We start from the raw sequence: 19,400 nt of genomic DNA on the forward strand, positions 1-19,400 counted from the left end.
TAAGTACGCTCAAGTAACAAGACTTAGTCACCCTACAGAACTTAGAGCTACAATACAATGACGCAAGAGCCAAGCCAATAGTTTACTAGGTGACAAAATGTTTATACTGCAATACTATTTGACATTATAAGCCGAGCTTAGCGATCCTCTCATGTCCCAAGGTCGTTTAGCATTCTTTGAGAAGTACATATGACTGTATATCAAGTTATACAAACCAGTATAAACTGGCCGATGAAAGTGCGAAAGGAGAATACAAAGCGAGATCAAGATAAACTGGATTGTATAGCTCCATTTTGTAGCCATGTGTCAGCCTACACACGTCAGCGCTGGCGCCGGAAAATTGTAGACAATTGCACATCAACCTCCTCCATGATCAACAATAGATTATCACCTTTATCTCGTTTAGCTGTAAAGTTGAAAATTGATTGAATGTATTTAAGAGGAAAGGATAGGTTGACCTGCTGGCAGTACCTACTGTACCAAATGTTACGCTTGTGTGTAAAACAATAAGTCTTAGTACAATCGACGGCAATTGTGTATGGCATATTAATTGTATGGCTCGTGGATCTATGGCTATTTTATTTCTGTAATATTTTTATTGTAACTAAATCGTCCATTGAAAATATTAGGTAAGGTGTAATGTTTTGAGAGCTGTGATGAAATTAATTATAAAAGAAATTAAATACTAAAATGTTTCTTTCAATAATTATGTTGTATGTAGGATCTTACGAAATTAGATATGTTACTATTTTGTTCCTAATATGGAATTTATGTTTTAATACCCATATGTAAATATGAACCTATTTATTAAACTTTTGTCATTGACGGCGCAAAATTGAAATACATACCTACATACCATTTTCGGTATGTATATCACGCATTCACGCATTGTATTCAATCATTTCTTAATTTAGGTAGTCTAATTTAATTTGGACATCGATGCCACACAATGCACGACTGTAACACTTACTGTCATTTTTTTTAAACATATTTTACAAACACCTCATAACCGACATTCCCGAAAGCCGGTATAAACCGGTAAATTAGCAGACGGATCACCTGATGGTGGGTAATCGCCGCTGCTCGAAACACCAAAGGCGTTACAGGTGCGTTGCCGACCTTTTGGGGGCTGGGAAATTAAGGGTTGTTGGGGAATCGGGGATTGGAAAGATTGGCAAAGGGGGAATTAGGCCTTCGATAACCTCACACAACGCAAGCATTGTTACACGTCGGTTTTCTGTGAGGCCGACGCATCACTTCGGTCGAGCCGGCCTATTCGTGCCGAAGCATGACTCTCCCACACTTTTGACATTGTTTTACGTCAACAAGTGAAAATAATAAGATTTATCGACTCTATTACTCTTTTCTTAATTAATCCTGACACTGAACATCGATGTTAATGAACTGCTACTCCATAGATCTTGTGTCCGTATGAAAGACATTGCGTGTAAATTAATCATGTTGTAAAATAACTAACAAGTAAACGACTTTTTGGATGTCTCTGTTCCAAGACAATGAGTTACTAGATTACACGCGTGTAGAGATAACATCTACCTATGTGATATAGTGATAAGTTATTAGTGATTATAAATGATGATCATCACATCACATCACATCAACAGCCTATAAATGGGCCAATATAGACCAAAGGACTCTTCTCACACGGAAAAGATGGCAATTTCAAATTTATAACTAGTAATTATAAGCCCAGGTTTCCACACGACGTTTTCTTTCACCGTTTGTCAGTGGTGTCTAAATAACCTAAGAAAGTACATAGTTATAACTCGAAAATAGAGTCGGTACATATATGTAATTCGGCAAAGATAATCAAAGATAGGTAACGTATTACATTTAAGTCCTTAGTTTAAGAACGTATGAAAGGTCGTGCTCTTTAACCATTCAATAAAAATCATTTTTAAACCCACACAGCGCCTATTTCCCTAATCTATGTACACTGTGAACATTACATCTTACGAACATAGCAAAGAGCTTAGAATCCCATAACATTTATCTTCAAAATGTCTACTGCGGCGGCAGTAACCATACCATTAGTATAAACTGTACTTTACATTGCACGTAGAAGGCGTTTAACGTCACTTGGATAGCCAACTTTATACTGCGAGTGGGTTTAATTGACCCGTTACATGTATAATCGCCTTTTGTCCAGCAGTGGTTGGCCATATTGATTTCGTCATAATGTTTGTCTTGTCTTAAAGCTGATTTAATCGACAGCGTTACATGAAGCTATACAAAACCAGTTTATCGTGGTCTCGCTTTGTATAATCTTTTAGAATATACAAAGGTCAGTTTATACTGGTTTGTCTTGATGGGTAAGATGTCGACGGCTGATTTATTTTCAATGTTAATGCTAATTCAATCATGTGTTTGTGTTTGTTTGTATCTTCGTGGAATTGAGGTTTTTGATTTTCTCTATAAGTTTAACGGGAACTTTACCTAGATTTGGAAACCGTCAGTTTATGGCACTCGATCTATGGACCTTTATAACAACATATTTATTTATTTTATACTCTATTGCACACATACATAAAACACATTTTCATTATAATGGTAATTAGAGTACAATGGGCGGTCTTATCCCACACGGCGATTTCTTTCAGACAAACATAAACATATTACTAAAATTATCCACCTAATATGGATACATCGTAGCAGTATCTTATTGTATCTTAGCAGTATTTTAATAAGTTATTAAAACTTTTCATTCAATACACGAGATATCTAACCATGTCTAGGTATACATAAACATATTTCGTATGACCTAATACTATGAAACTGTGGTAGGAGCTTTAACACCGTCCATAAATACAAAACGACTATTAGTTTAATGATTAAAGACGACCTTCAGTGGTAAAATCAATATTTACGTGGAAGGCGCGACACCTAATGTTTAAGTAATTGCATCGAATTTTATTGTTTACTCAACAGATAGCTAATTATTTAATATTAACTTCTGCCAGACTGCCAATGGCTTCTGCATATTCAATACATATTATGCCATTAAATATAATGGCAGTAATAACTGCTAACAATTTTCAACTAAATCAGAGCAGCTGTTCTGGTGTGATTGAAAACATTCATCCTCTTTTCTGTCATATATGAGACACAATAAAACTTGCTTTGTGTCTTGCGTAGATCTACGTTGCCATTATTACTTTCGTTAGACATACAAAATTAATTATTATATTATCGGCTTACTCTCGTACAATAACAGCGCGACAGTCGCCGCGTCTTGTTTCGTGGCATGCTGCTCATAAATATGCGCCTCTAACATGTCTTGAAACTAGTCGAGTTCCTCGTCAAACAGTTACGTCAGTAAGCCGATAACATAATTAATACTAGGGGTTAAAGATTTGAATGTAATTGCAAACAGTAATTATGTACATACATATTTACAAACACGAAATTCTCTAGGAGAAAATATTGATCATCTTTTTAAAAGAATATAGTCGGCGGGTATTAGTGTATACTTACTTTAACTGTGCCTACTCAGTTACCTACCAAGTACCTTCGTTATTACATAAACAGCTCATTCAACCAAATTACCATGCAAAATCAGGCATCAATTAAAATTATTGACATTAATCATCGGCTTTAGAACATTAAATGTTTACGCACGACGTAGCAACGGATATCGAAAGCAACTGGCTTTCCAAACAGATTCTTCCTTGTACAAGAATTAGGTAATTCCGATACATTCGGCTTTATAGCTAGTTGCTTAGTAAATACTTACTTACAATTCAGATTTCACGGAAGCATAGACTCAATTCTAGATTTGTTGTGTATTACAAAATACAACTAATAAGTATAGGTACTTAGGTGTAAGGGTTTGGAGCCCTGTGGTTCTATAGAGTTTTTGCTAAAAATGAAGATCGATTCAGCGATTTTGGGTTAAGATTGGTATTGAAATTTGGTAGCTAGGTAGCTTTCTACTGACCCGGAGCTGCGGACTACCTAGCGGGTTTACCGGGGCTCCGGCTCGAAAAGCAGGAGAAGGAACGGGGTGGTTTTTAGTCAGTAAGAGTCTGACACTCCCTCTCGCCTCACCCAAGGCGAGAAAAGTCATTGGATGATTTTCCCCCTCAAAAAAAAAAAAAAGGTAGCTTTCTAGTTTTTGTTCGTCAGTCAGTCAGCTATTTGAGGGAGGATTTTTTCATACTACAATTTTGTCCTTTATAGTCACAGGACTAATGTCAAAAATAGATCTCAATATAAAGATTTTGGATTGATGCCGATTATTGAAATCAGCAGCTATGGGAAGTCGAAATTCGATATTTAAGGATTTTTTGACAAGCTTAGGTGAATGAACATTAAGGGAAGATTTCCCAAAAAATACAATAGTGTCCAAGACAAAGTCGCTGTTAAAACTTTAAACATTGCCTTAGGTATTATTTAAACACCGTTACGCAATTATTATGAACACCATCTATCTCGATGGCTTTGTCCATTGAAAGGCTAAGTAAAATGGCCGATACAATTTTGTCTAAGAACATAAATAACAGTTGCAAACCCTGACGATAATAGTAGGCGATCTTAGGGAAATTGTTGTACATTTCTGGTTAGTGAATCAAATCACTGTCTGCGTATTGTGATGCTATAAATTCACGTTGTCATGATAAATAGATGTTTTCAACCAAGTAGGTACTTAGGTAAGAGTTATAACTATTTTTATTTAAAAGGACTATAACTAAAAAGTTACGGTTTAGTCACGTGTATTAATGGAGAAAAGCTCTACTAGTTTCGAGTTACAGAGGGACTCTTCATCATGAGCAGCGTGCGCAGACGCGGCGACGTCTGACTCAAAACTACTGAGACTCAAAACAGGAGGTTTTCTCCATTGATTTGATTTGACACACATTATTCTAATTACCTATAGGTATATTCTAATTAATATACGTCAGTAAACCGTGAGTTTTCAGTTAATATGTCTTTTGATAGTTATAAAACTGTTTATAAAAATATAAAAGGACTTTATTACAAGTAGATAGATATAATTTCGGTTCGTAGTTAGGTTAGATACTGACCCACATGTCGTTGGCCGGTTGGGGTGACAGCGAGGCGGGCGCGGACGACACCGCGGAATCCTCGTCTGACGGAGCCTCCTGCAAAAAAAAAAATCACATATTCATTATGACTATTATGACGTCATCTTTCGTATATTTCTAAGATCCATGTATGTCTCTAGGTTCCTGTAGTATGCTGTTATAACTTTGTTCATTCAAAAGAAAATTATTAAAGGTGGTGCAAACTGGTTGGAGAATTTATGAATAGGTACCGCAGTAGAAAATTTTCAGGTTTATCAGAGAGCGCTGCTGCCTAATCTCTATCAAATGTCTAAGTATGGACTGTTACTACAAATTGTGTCCTTTATTATAAGTACAGTTGGTTTATTCGAGCCGGCCAATCAAAGCGCCAAACGTGCTTTCGTTTCGATCACTTTAAATGTAAAGCAAACTCCTACTAAAGTTACAGATCGAGTGATACGTTACAAAATATAAGATAGTCAGTGCTCACATGAAGTCGAAACATTTAAAATAATATACATAGGTACGATATAAATATCTCGATAGCTGCAATGTATCTAGAATGTCTGTAGAATTTGACCTTTTTCAAAGCGTGCGTGATTCGTTAGAACATTGCCTGCGTGCATTACATTGATTGAATTACGAGTATAAACAAACTGTAAATAACTACGTAGAATAATGACTTCAGACAGAAGTTTTCGAAAATAAAAGTAGACCTAAATTACTAGTTAGTACATCAGCTATCTGCCAATAAAATTCCCATCAATATCGGTACAGCCGTTTCATAGATATGCCGTAACAAAAAGACAGACAGACAAACATTTTCGAAATGTGATTTGGGTTTATGTTTAGTATGTAACTATATTATTAAAGAGCGGTTGTTTGAAGGTTACAGACACTACAATTTTATTTATTAGTCTAGACTAGATGACATAGACCCTTTCTATACAGACACGACACAGTAGGATTATTATTTGAAATGACTTAATGATCCAGTAAAAGGATATCGACCGAGTGACATTATTATGACGTCACTTGTAATACACATAAGTAACATTACTTTTTCTGTCACAAATTCCCATTACGTGTAAACACCTGTTGCCTTAAGTATTCAACTAACTGAACTTACTACATAAAACAAATTTTCTTCTTCATCAAAATTCATGAAAAGATAAGGTTGACGGTCGAGTTTCCTTGAAAAACTAGGCCACATAGGTACTGAGTCTATTATTAGATACTAAACTAATATTTACGGTTTTATCTTCTCTCAGGTTGGTTAGAGAAAATCTAGTACCGTACCAATATATTATGTACATAAGGTGAAGAGTTTAATGGTTTGTTTGTTTGAACGCACTAATCTCCAAAACTACTGGTCCGATTTAAATCATTCTATTTGTGTTGGATAGCCCATTTATCGAGGAAGGATGAAACTATGCTACAACATCACGCTACAATCAATAGGAGCCAAGCAGAGCCGATGAAACCGCGCGGAAGTATCTAGTACTTTATATGTATTAGTAAAATTAAATGGTAAATGTCAATATTGTTTGTTAATTTATTTCTTTATGTAAATATGTATATGTGTATCGTGTTATATACGTACCCTATAAAACGTTTCCTTCCGATGCTGTATGTCGGTTTTCAAATCTTCTCGGTTCGTCTTCCCTTTTTCCTGGAACAAATAAGAAAATAATTGTAACGTATATGATTTGTAGTTTGTGTAATTAAAGTGCGAACCTCAATTTTAAAAGTCTGAAAAATACTGCACTGAAAACGGCACCAAAATCGCTTCAGCCAAACGCGAGATAATCGCACACTAAAATACATACACGTCAAAGTGAGAACCTCCTTTTTTTGAAGTCGCTTAAAAATAATTAACATCAGCTACTTACATAATAAACTATAACAAACAAAAGATACAATCGTCTCACATTCTCGCCACCTGAGTATGCAGACACTATCTACTTAGTTACAAGTCTACAAAACATTGCATAATCCCTGCAACCTACAACCTTGCACTATAAATCATAAGTGCTACAAATTATCTTCCTATCTCGTGCAGGTTACTAATTTCTATGCGATCTGTCATCGCGAGCCTGCGGCTGACATCCGGACCGGACCGGGTCGTGACCGGCGCTCCGGTTGCAACACCGTAATGAAAATAAAAGTGGACTTGTTTGTGATAAATCGTGGAGCTTAACTGTGTCATTTCAATGATATGACTAACTGTTTAATAGATAAATCAGCTTAACGCGCAGACGAGAACATTACAAATCTTAGTTTTTTATTTTAATTTAATTGGATTAAGTCACTAAATTATTATTACAAGGTATAATTTTGTTTTCGCAGTATAGTTATCGCATATAGTCCCAATGCAGCAACAAAGAATGAATCACAACTTTGAGCGCCTACCATAATTATCATAGCACATCTTCTTCAACGCATTGCTATACAATTTTCGATAGGCGTTTATCGTTTACTTGTAATAATCATTCGTTTATCAAACACGATGTTGATAAACATAAATACAGTGTTTAAAACCAGCGTTTAAATCAAGTTTTCTCAAGTGCATTAACTTATGGCATAATTTGCCACAAATGGCAATACAAGCCGCTGATAAGTATGGATTACCTGAACTTTTGCACTTATCTCAACATTAATACAGCGACCAGTCGAACTGGTTGTCGACAACCCTTTATTTTATAGAAAGTTTCACCCGATGTTGACATGGTTAAGGCTAAACAACCTTTTCTTATATTTTTCTATGTGATAAGTTGATGTAAAACGTTCTAATAATACCTAAGTTAGAACAACTTACAACTAAGTAAAAAAAAAGAAAAATAAAAGAATTCAGTATTCCCAAATGTTTTTTTTAAGGGGGAATATCGTCCAGTGACTTGGGCGAGGCGAGAAAAAATGTCAGACTCTTACTGACTAAAAACTACCCCGTTGCTACTCCTGCTTTTCGAACCGAAGCCCTGGTAAACCCCCGGGGCACACCGCAGTTCTGAATGCATTAAGTTCTTTTTTTTTATTTTACCTGTAGACAGTGACAACCTTTGGAGAGAAAGACTAGAGCGTGTAAAATTACTAAAACCACCCCGGTTTTTTTTTTTTTTTTTTTTTTTTACATTTAATGGGTCGACGTTTGGCCGCTATCTCACCTGATGGTAAGTGATGATACGGCCTACGGTGGAGCACGTCTGCCCATAAGCAACCTATTCACTCGGGCCTTGAAGACACCCAAGTTATACCCATCAGGAAACACAGACTCCGGCAAGGAGTTCCACTCCCTAGCAGTTCGCACAAGGAAGCTTGAAGCGAAGCGCTTCGTGCGAGTGGGTGGGATATCTACCATGAAGCGGTTACGCCTCGCCGATTGTCTTGTGGTTCGATGATGAAAAGGACTAGGGGGAATCAAGTTGTGCAATTCCCCCGCACACTCTCCGAAATGTATCCGGTAAAAAACGGAAAGGCTTGCGACCTTGCGCCTGTGTTCAAGGCTTTGAAGCCGGGCCTCCACAAGCGCATCGTCATTGATGAGCCTCTTGGCACGCCTTTCAATGTGTTCGAGCGCATCCAGCTGGTATTTGGCCGAGCCGTCCCAAAGGTGAGAACAGTACTCCATACATGACCGAACCTGCGCTTGGTACAGGCTCAGCAGTTGTTTCGGTGTGAAGTACCGTCTCACCTTCGAGAGAATACCCAACTTCCTACCAGCCAGATGCGCCTTCGACTCTATATAAGAGCCGAAGTTAAGCGTTGGCGATAGAGTTACGCCCAGAAGCTCAAGACGATCCGCTACCGGAACGGACACATTTCGGAAAGTCGGAGCCAGCGGGAATTGACTCCGTTTGGCAGAGAATAGACACGCCTGGGTTTTGGTAGCGTTGAACTTGACCAAGTTGGCGTCACCCCAATCGGAAACCGCCTTCAAGGACGAGTTCAACCGTTCGACCATGGATTCTCTTTGAGACCGGATCTGTGTTCCGCTACTCCGCGCATCGGACACATACCTTTCAACAACTGTGCTGTCATCTGCATACCCAAAGATACCGGGCTTAAGCAGGTCGTTGATGTGCAGCAAAAAGAGCGTTGCTGAAAGTACTGACCCCTGAGGGACTCCGGCGTTGATGCCAAATTGGTCAGACGAGCAGCCATCAATGACTACTCGAATTGACCGATCCCTCAGGAAGTCTGCAATCCATCTGCACAGATCAGCGGGAAGTCCATATGCAGGAAGCTTGCCGATAAGGCTGTCGTGCCAAACCCTGTCAAAGGCCTTCGATATATCGAGAGAGACCGCTATTGCCTCCCCGTGCTTCTCGATGGCCTCGCTCCAAATGTGGGTGGCATACGCAAGAAGGTCCCCAGTGGATCGGTTGCGGCGAAACCCATACTGCTGATCACTGAGGAGGTCGTTACCTTCAAGGTATGCCAGGAGCCTGTTGTTAAGTACACGTTCCATACTCTTGCAGAGTATGGACGTGACCGTGATGGGCCGGTAATTATTAGGGTCGGCACGACTACCTTTTTTGGGCACAGGCTGCACGTTGGCTAGCTTCCATGCAACCGGCACTTGACCAGTCTCCAAAGAAAGTCGAAACAGGCGTGTCAGGATTGGAGACAACTCAGGCGCACAGATTTTTAAAACCACGGCTGGGATTCCGTCGGGGCCACTGGCCTTGTTCACGTCAAGATTACGCAACGTCTTATATACCTCCTTCTGTCGTATGCGAATTTTTGACATATTCGTCTCGCAAACTCTATGGAGAGAAGGAGGCAAAGCGCCACCAGTATCAAGACGTGAAGATTCCGCAAATAGAGAAGCAAACAGGTTCGCTTTCTCTACCGCGGTGTGTGCCAGCGTCCCGTTAGGCCCCAGGAGAGGTGGGAGTGAAGGGCGGCAGAAGTTCGATTCAACCGCCTTGGCCAGGGACCAAAACGCTTTACTACCCGCTGGGTAAGAAGCCAGTTTGTTCCCTATTCGGCCAATGTGGTTGAACCGAGCCATCCGTAATGCCTTTTTGCATGACTTGGCAGCCCGGTTATAGGCTCTCTTCCTCTGAAGAATATCGTCAGCCCTACGACGCCTGGCATCCGCCCATGCCAAGTATGCCGCATGCTTTCGCGCTTCAGCACGTCTGCAGTCGGCATCGAACCATGGACGAGTCCCACCGAAAGATGTCGCATCCGAGAATGGAATGTAGTATTCCATGCCCTGACGCAACACCCCCGTTATGGCATCCGCACAAGCTGACGGGTCCTCAGTAGAGAAGCAGACAGGCCGCCAAGGATAGGATGCAAAAAAAGATCGCATCCCATCCCAATCTGCTGACTTGTACCGCCACATCCGCCGAGATCCTCTGGGACAAGGATCCGGTGGGGAGTACGTGGATACGGATTTCACCAGACAGTGGTCAGAGCTACCCAAGGGTGAAGAAACTGACACCGAGTAGCTGTCTGGATCAGTTGTCAGCAGAAGGTCTAAGCAGTTGGCAGTGTGCGAGTCGACATCGGGCACCCTTGTGGCCTCCTGGACCAGCTGGGTCAGGCCAAGCGTTAGCGCAAGCTTACGCATTTCCCTCCCAGCATGGTCAGTGCACTGGTATGGGAACAGCCACTCCTGGTGATGGGCGTTAAAGTCCCCCAGTAACACCAACTGGGCCGAAGGGTACCTCTGCCGAGCCGCATCCGCCGTCTCCACAAGGTGTTGAGCTAATCTGGTCGTCTCCAAATCTCCGCTGTGCGACCGGTAGACACAGGCATAGAGAATTTTCTCCATCCCTGTGTCCACCAGTATCCACAAGGTTGAAAAACTGGGGTCTTCAAAGTTTCGGAGACGCCGGTAACAGATGCCGTCTTGGACGTATAGGCATACGCCTGCGCGGGGAACGAAATTGTGCTCCAGGGAAAAGCCTGGGTAGTTCAGGTATGATACGTCCGACGGACATCTGATCTGGGTCTCCGAGAGAAACAAGAGCGTGGGGTTCTCGGTCTCTAGGTGGTGATGGACCGCATTGATATTTGAGTGCAAGCCTCGAATATTTGAGAGGTGCACTTTGAGGGAGAGGGAGTGCAGCCGCTGTTGAATCCTTTTCTTTGCTCTTGTTTTCATTTTATGAGTATGAGGTTGCTGAGAGGATGGCAGTGAAATGTTCCTCCAGACAGGCGACCCCAGACGCGCACCGCAGTTAGCTACATCATTGGGAGGTCAGCCTGGAGACTGCGGGGACGCCCGAGCCCCCCATGAATATCCATCGGGCCCTCTCGTCCGGTCGCCAACCGGCACGATGGCGTATCCATGGGATTTTTCGCTAGATGGCGGGGCAGCCTTTCACGTGTGGCTAGCACGCTAATTGGGCCCCCAACTATCTGCGGTCGGCCAGCGGTGCACCGTGCCTCGGATCCCGCTACCCTCCGCGACTGGTCACCCGATGAAGCTACACCAGCGCGCGCCAGATCGGTCTACTCATAGTGGAGCAAACATCTCGACCCATCCTCTCATACGGCTTCACCGAGCATCGTGGCGGAACACGGCTAGGCCGCTTGGCGACACGGTTTTGCTCGGTGGGTGGTTATAATGCCGTCGGCCGAAGCCTACCACCAGAGTGTCACCTGATTAGCACCACCCAGAGGCCACGTGTAGGGTTTCGGTTTTTTTGGGTGCTCTCCTACGGACGAGGGTGACTCAGCCTCCAAAGGTTACTTACAAGGCCTACTAAAACTATCGATTTATTCGTTGATATTGCACTGAGTATTGAGTTTCAAAATTAAACATTTATACCTGATTATTTCGAGCACTTACCTACCTTTACCAATAACCAATTACTCGATACCGCGATAATATTAATTGCTATTTCTCGATTCCCTTTGGATCGTTATTACGATTCGATTAACGAAAGTCGATAGAAAGTTGATACTCGTGTGATCATCTCTAGTTATTTGCGATATCGTGATGCCCTGGATACGACAGGGTTGGGGCATGATTGATTGTTTTAACGAGGTTATCGATAAATCAATAAATGTGGAACCTTTCGACTGATATTTTTGACGTTTAATTGTTAATGAAGAGATTTTTTTTGGTTGACAAATCTTTGCCCCACACAGGATTTTCTACTATATCGTGGGTGAATTAACAATCAAGTTCACATACACGTGACACCCAGACCCGAAACAACAGTTTTTGCATCACACAAAGAGTTTCTCCGTGCGGGAATCGAACCCGTTACCCATTCCGCGCCAGCTATTAGCCCAGCCACCGCACCAACTGTACAGTGTAGGTACAGTCAAGGATTGATGAAATAATAAAAAGATTGTTCAAAGTTACTGCAATTTACATACATGTAATGCACTTTCCATATTCGATTGGCAGTTACAAGATATACAGCTTTTCTTGATCCAAGAATTTCAAAATCAGTTTGTTCGTATTACAACGACATTAGTATTAACAACATCAACCAAATCAAAGTTGCGTTAGCCAAGATTTCAAGCCAAAATCACTAAGTATCCAACTATTACCTGCTTCTTGCGAATAACGAATGAGTTTCATGAGTGTATTCAGTTCACTACCACTCACGTTCTATATGCCAATCGATAAATTGTACGCGATTTTTACTTTAAATCACTTATTTAAGCATAAGCTTGCTCATAAGAGCAAAAATCCAAGACATGGCTTCGTTTGTTCCTTGTTTATCTTTTCCATTTCTTGAAATTTTTTTTCTGTCACAAGATTTTTTATAATTGATAACGTATAAAAGGCTATTTAATTACCTTTATAATTAGAGTATTCTGATGTAAAACAAATAATTGTTTTTAAACTTTTAAAAGGTTACTTAAAATGAAATAACGCTTCTTTTGCTCCCAAGTGTATTTGGATTCAAACCTTTCACTAGATACTTTATTCTTAGTAATTAGCAAACGTAATGAAAGCTGCGAAAGTCAAATATTGCTCAAAGATAATCTAATATCTAGTGATGGGCGATGCTCGATGACGCATGTCGATAACATCGATAAAAAACTCGTATTCGTGACCGGGTTATTTTTTTAACTGTCGATGATACTTACGCACCTATGACTTGCGTATTTATTAGTCATACTACGAGTATACTTGGCTTGAATTATTGGTAGATAGTTCATTTCTAAATCTTACACAATTGTAACTGTCGCTCTTTTAACTGTGGCATCGATAAAGAGTTCAAAACTCTTGAATAAGGATCACAGGGTCATGTCATACGATATTGATAACATCAACTTATTTTAAAATTCAATTGAAAAGAAAGTAATATGTACCTACATAAAAAAATATAAAATAGATTTAACGTTGTAACAAATACAAAAATTTATGACCAATATACAATCACTTTTATACTTATAAGAGGTAATTTAATTTAATTTTGTGATTCACATCTGCTCAATGAGAGTCAACCACCAAAAAAATAAATAATCCTGCAAAACGTCATCACTACACTATCACTCACTATAAAAGTACCCGACACTACAATCCATAGCTCAAAACACCATAGCATGTATTTCGCAACAATGCAGTACTTGTAAACACTGTCCTATGTCCTTGTGCAGCACTACACCATAGCATGTATTTCGCAACAATGCAGTACTTGTAAACACTGTCCTATGTCCTTGTGCAGCACTACCAGTCCCTAGTCATGGGCTATTTGTTCGGAGCCCGTTTATTTGCCCCAGTTCCCATGATACTGCAAGTAAGCAAGTACTTGCAGTTCGACAGCCGATTCTATACATTGATTAAGGCCTTGGACAGACACGCTACTTTTTGATACAACGACTAGAGCGACTTGTTATTTTTTTTTATTTTGAAGAATATACTTCATTTCAATACAAATACAAACCGATAAATACCAATTACCGAATTACGCCATTTTATCCCAGAAGGAGTAACGCGAAACGTAACGTAACTAAGACGTAAACGTCTGTAATGCTACTGTACAATGTACACCCACTTTTCACCATTTGTGTTATAAGTCCCATGTAATAGGGGGTGATCCTATTGCCATATACTGGGCACAATTCCAGACTCTGTACTAAATACGAAATATCCCAGTAATATTATTCTCTACTCCTATGCAACAATATCGTTATCTGCCCAAGAAGAGCAAAAAAGTCGCTAAACCCATACAATAAGACAAAAAGACAAAGCAGTCGCAAAGTCGCAGATTGAATGCAAGTGTACTTACACCTTAAGATTATATTGATTACGATTGAAATTGCTTTGTTTTACGCTTATTTCATAACGAGAACAATGGAGCCGGTACTCAATGTATTTGGAACTTTGTTTCAAGGACTTATTATATGATTTAATTGACTCAGTTTCGGCTCGTTACTCAGTTATGCGTGTTAAGATCTAGAACTGTTAAAATTTAATGGAGGAAATGTCTATAAACGGTGATTTAATTAAACGGTTTGAAAAATCTTAAGATTGTAAAGACGATAGTGCGAATGTTGAGGACATAATATTGAGTTGATGTAGCCCTAGTTGGCTATCTAAGTCAATTATGTCGTAGTAGAAAATTATGAAATGTAGGGACATACATTTCAACAATAACTCAAGTAGTGGGAGAGCCATGCTTCGAAACGAATGGGCCGGCTCAACCGGAGTGATACCACGCATGAAAACTGTGAAACAACCCTTGCGTTGCGAGAGTGAGTGAGGCTACCGGAGGCCCAATTACTCCTTCCGATTTTTTCCAAACAACCCTTCAATTCTTAACCTCTAAAAGGCTGGCAACGCACTTGTAACGCCTTTAGTGTTTCAAGTGTTCATGGGCGGCGGCGATTGCTTACCATCAGGTGATCCTTCTGCTCATTTACCGGCTTATTTCATAAAAAATAGGTACCTAAAGCCAACTTTATACACAACGTAAGGTCAAAAAACAACGAAAACTCTTACTTTTATCAGTCACCTGAGTACATTTAACAGGATGTCGTAAAATCTCTGTTTTGTTTACACACACACGCACAATTTCCTATGTATGCCAGTCACGCACACAGATGCAACGTGACATGTTTCCACAAGTGTTAAAATTGTGATGACTGCTTAACAGGCGGAACAGGAGTTTCATAAAATATGTAGAAGATAAATTATATTTTTCGGTTGTATAAGTTATAAAAAATGTACGCGGAATTAATATTTATAGAGGAAGCTAACTAAGCTGTGGCATGCACCGGTTTAGTAATGATACCTCAGTGTTCAAAGTGATAAATAATATTTTACAACTAGCCTCATAATATAAGAGATAAAAAGTAGCTATATATTATAGTCTGGAATAAGACACATTCTGATTCCAGATCATAATCAATCGTTGTTTAAAATTTAATTGCGATTCCTTCAGTCGTTTTGACGTGATTAAGTAACAGACATACACACAAACTCACAAACTCACAAACTTTCGCATTTAATAAGTTTTACCAACGACTAGGTATAATATTGACGAAATAGACGAATTAGTGCTAAAAGCTGCACAAAACAAGTTAGAAAATAAATCAATAAAATAAATAATAAATCATATAAAACGAAGTGTAGTAAATAACACTATGTAACAGAGACAGACACGATAACTCATGTTTATCGTAACTCAGTATAAATCCAACACTATCGACGGGATCGATCTCGTAATAAATCGAAAGTTATCGATTAAGGCGCCGCACTAGTCGTGAGCAGGTCCTTATGTACACTCAGATTGCCATTTGATAAGTTTTCAGAGAAATTGATCAAATTGTACAAGAAAATTATAACATAGTTTACATAATCTATGATAATGTTAACTTTAGTCATTTACATTTTGCAATAGGCAAGAATGGCTTGCTATACAGTATTTACGGTTATATTGCATCTTCTATTCACTATTTTTGATAGTAAATTATGGCTTTATAACTATAGATCCATTTATAGCACTATTAGACTTAATTGCATTCAGATTCAGTGTCCAGAATATGGCAATAGGCTCACCCTCTATTACATGGGACTTAAAAACACAAATGGTGAAAAGTGGGTGGACATTGTATAGCGGCATTACGTGCCGTAAATGTGCATCTCTGCCTACCCCTTCGGGGAAAAAGGCGTGTCGTTGTGTGTGTGCATTCAGATTAAGGTTCAGAATTAAGTTTAATTTAGGAGGTTTTCGGTGAGGCCGTGGTATCACTCCGGTCGAGCCGGCCCATTCGTACCGAAGCATGTCTCTCCCACACTTGTAAGTTAAGTAATTCTCAATAAAAACATCACGACAAATCCATAACCACGTAACTCTAAAGAAAAAACTGTTCACATCGCATCCTCCATTATTTGTACCGTAAACTAAATGAAAGGTTCTAATGCAAGTAATGTAAACAGATAGAGATATATGGGAAAGTATGACCTTAACTGTGAACCGACCCTATGTGGCTCTGTAATGACGCCATTACCTAGGCATAACTTACTCGTGGTGTATGGACTTAGGGTTTAGTTGTGGGACTCTTTCGTAATGGGTGTAAGAACGTGATTGATACTTGTACTAATAATAGGTAACATAGGAAGACGTCAATTCAATGTACAGCTTAAAATAATGCAATAAAAGTATGTTTAGTAAGGGTGTGAAGATATGTAATAGTCTGCTTACATATCTGCATACAATACATTATATCTGTACCCTTAGTACGAGCTAACTAGCACTATACTATACTATCGGCACTAAGCCCTCTGTAAACAACGCCTATTAATTTCGATGTAAAATAAAGATTAAGTCAAATTGTAGTGTAAAGTTTCGGTAATAGTATATATCTTACATACATAAGTATGTAGTATAAACTACTTCATTATTTTGTCTCTGAAAACCAAAAAATTAAACTCATCTAAGTAACTATTAAATTAAACAGCTGACACCTCAATTTAGAAGATAGATTAAACGAACACAAAAAAGGAAAAGATCGCGATAACGAGATTCGTAAAAAGCTGGGTCGTCGCCGAAACCTTTGACATTCAGTGATGAACATGCACCGGCCGGCCGACTTTCACCGATGCACCGATGTTCCGTATCGATGACCGATTATACGATTAATCGATTACGCAATATATCGGACGCACATTGTTTTTCGATTTCTTTAAACGGCCGATTATGTCGGTTTCACTCGTGCCTAACTGCCTAAGCTCTTGTGTACGTGAATTGTATCGAAACGTTTGTTACATTTTAATTAGCAACAAGTTGCTCTTACAAATGTTTTATATTCTTGTGACACACACAAGTAAATCTACAACCAAGATGTTGTAAATTTAGTCCTCTAGTCCCGTAACTCGTTATCCTATATCCTAAAATACTACATCCTACGTTCAATCAATATTGACAGAAAGAAAAACTAATTTTCCCAAACATAAATAAAAACCTATCCAAACATAAAATTAATAATAGAAACGTAACACCCACCCGCAATAAGCCGATACACACCCAAAATAAATATATTAATGACAGAATTTATTACAGTTCTCATACAAATCACAATAAAAGTAGGTGTGTAAACTTGTGACCCCTGTGTGCTTTGGGAAAGTGGACAGAAGTGGGACGTTGGACCACTTCGCCGGTCCCGTGTGGGTGGGACACCTGTACCGTGTGTGCGATGACCACTACATGTGTACGTGTTCAAAGATTTGCAAAGAAAACTGTGGTTTGTTTTCATTTTCATTAAGTTCAAAATTGAGTGGTGTTAGATATAATTTTATTTATCTTTCGTGAGCCGATAACATACCAAATTAATTATTATAAATATACTAGTTTCAAGCCATGTTAGAGGCTCATATTCATGAGCGGCATTTCGCGACACACGCTACTGAGTAGCAGCGCGACAATCGCCGCGTCGTGTGATAACATAATAATTAAGGTGTTAGATATTTTAATTTGTACATAAATACAGTGTTAGATTACTGTTTTTTTTGGCATTCAAATGCCTAGATTACAAAAACAAGTTTAGCATAGCTAATTTATCTCACAGAACAAAACCGCAAATACTCTTGCATCCATACAAGAACAAGGAAAAAAAAACGTAAAAAATCTCAACTCTCTAAAACCACAGAAGCCTTGTAAGAGACTCTCCCAAGACAAGATCGTAATCTGACATGATGATGATTAATTTTGCAAAATCTGATGCACGTGAGAATGCAACCACTTCCGATGACACACATAGGTACTTGTTGCATATCATTAAACATTGACTCGGTGGTGACAGGTGGAATGACGGCATGGACTATGGAGTTTCTCGCTCGTTCTTCTCCATGCAAATCTACATTTTGGAACGAGCCCCAGCTTCACTAATGGACAGACTAACTTATGATTCAGAAGTGCTATTTAAGGATTAATCGAAATACCTAAATGCTATGACTTCATTTTTCTTTTTTAAAGTACCTCGCCCCACACTAGGATTTTCTCCTGGGTCGTGGGTGCGTTTACAAACATACAAGTTCATACACATGACACCCAGACCCGAAACAACAATTTATGGAATCGAACCAGCTACACGAAACACGGCAGTCTTTGACTTTGACATCCTTAAAACGGCTGGCAATAATCGGATTCAGATGCTAAGAAGCTGAAGATCAAACTCAATGATGTGCTATTGGAGAAACCTTGTAGCCCATCAGTGGACGGACACAGGCTCATAACGAATGACCATGTTGATAATAATAATCATAGACATAAGAATGACGTGCACTAGTCCATTCATAGTGTAGATTATTTTAATTATACCCATTTGGCTAATGATGCTCTTGTAAGGCATTATAATTCAATGAAAGTATGGTTTAATGTTCACCACCTTGTTAACCTAATTATTTTAATCACTTTAATAATTATAATTGTGTTTTGTTTTTATAACCGTAGTAAATAATACTGTAGTCATCATGAAGGTTTGTTGATTTAAATCAGGGTTTCCCAAAGTATGGGTGGTGGGTCGCGAACAATTTTTTATGGGTATTGTCTTTAGAAAGACACACTAACCAACCATTCTGTATTTAATTTCTCATATTGGTAACGGTTTTATTCCCTGAAGGTGGGTCCTGAGTTTAGGAACTTAATTTAGATAGGTCGTAGTCCAGACAACTTTGGGAACCACTGACTTAAATGATTACTAAGTACATACTTATAGAGAACTGATTCACTATTTATTTATTTATTTCTTCATTTTAGTTTTAAGTTAGTTTTTATTAGTTTTTAAGTATTTTTAAGTTGTAGATAATGTGTGTAATATTCAATTCAGTCATCTCTTTAAAAAATGCTCCTCAATTTGTCCAAAATTCACCATAAAAACGCCGCTCTGGCTGGCTTTAAAAAAAGAAAAAGTATTCTCTAAAAAACTTGTGTA

The 19,400-nt window shown here is 39.1% G+C and overlaps 1 protein-coding gene across 3 annotated transcripts in view; it reads right to left on the reverse strand.

Moving 5' to 3' along the window:
• LOC118281944 (restin homolog) overlaps positions 1-19,400 on the reverse strand; it is a 133,480-nt gene that overhangs the window by 14,648 nt on the left and 99,432 nt on the right. For all 3 annotated transcript variants that reach the window (XM_035602788.2, XM_050707540.1, XM_050707541.1), the window contains 2 exons: positions 6,646-6,714; positions 5,043-5,120 (listed from right to left, as the gene is read on the reverse strand). In XM_035602788.2, the coding sequence (XP_035458681.2) occupies positions 5,043-5,120; positions 6,646-6,714 (147 nt within the window). The remainder of the gene's footprint in view (positions 1-5,042; positions 5,121-6,645; positions 6,715-19,400) is intronic.

Source organism: Spodoptera frugiperda, chromosome 31, assembly GCF_023101765.2.
Source record: "Spodoptera frugiperda isolate SF20-4 chromosome 31, AGI-APGP_CSIRO_Sfru_2.0, whole genome shotgun sequence".
Classification (NCBI taxonomy): Eukaryota; Metazoa; Arthropoda; class Insecta; order Lepidoptera; family Noctuidae; genus Spodoptera; species Spodoptera frugiperda.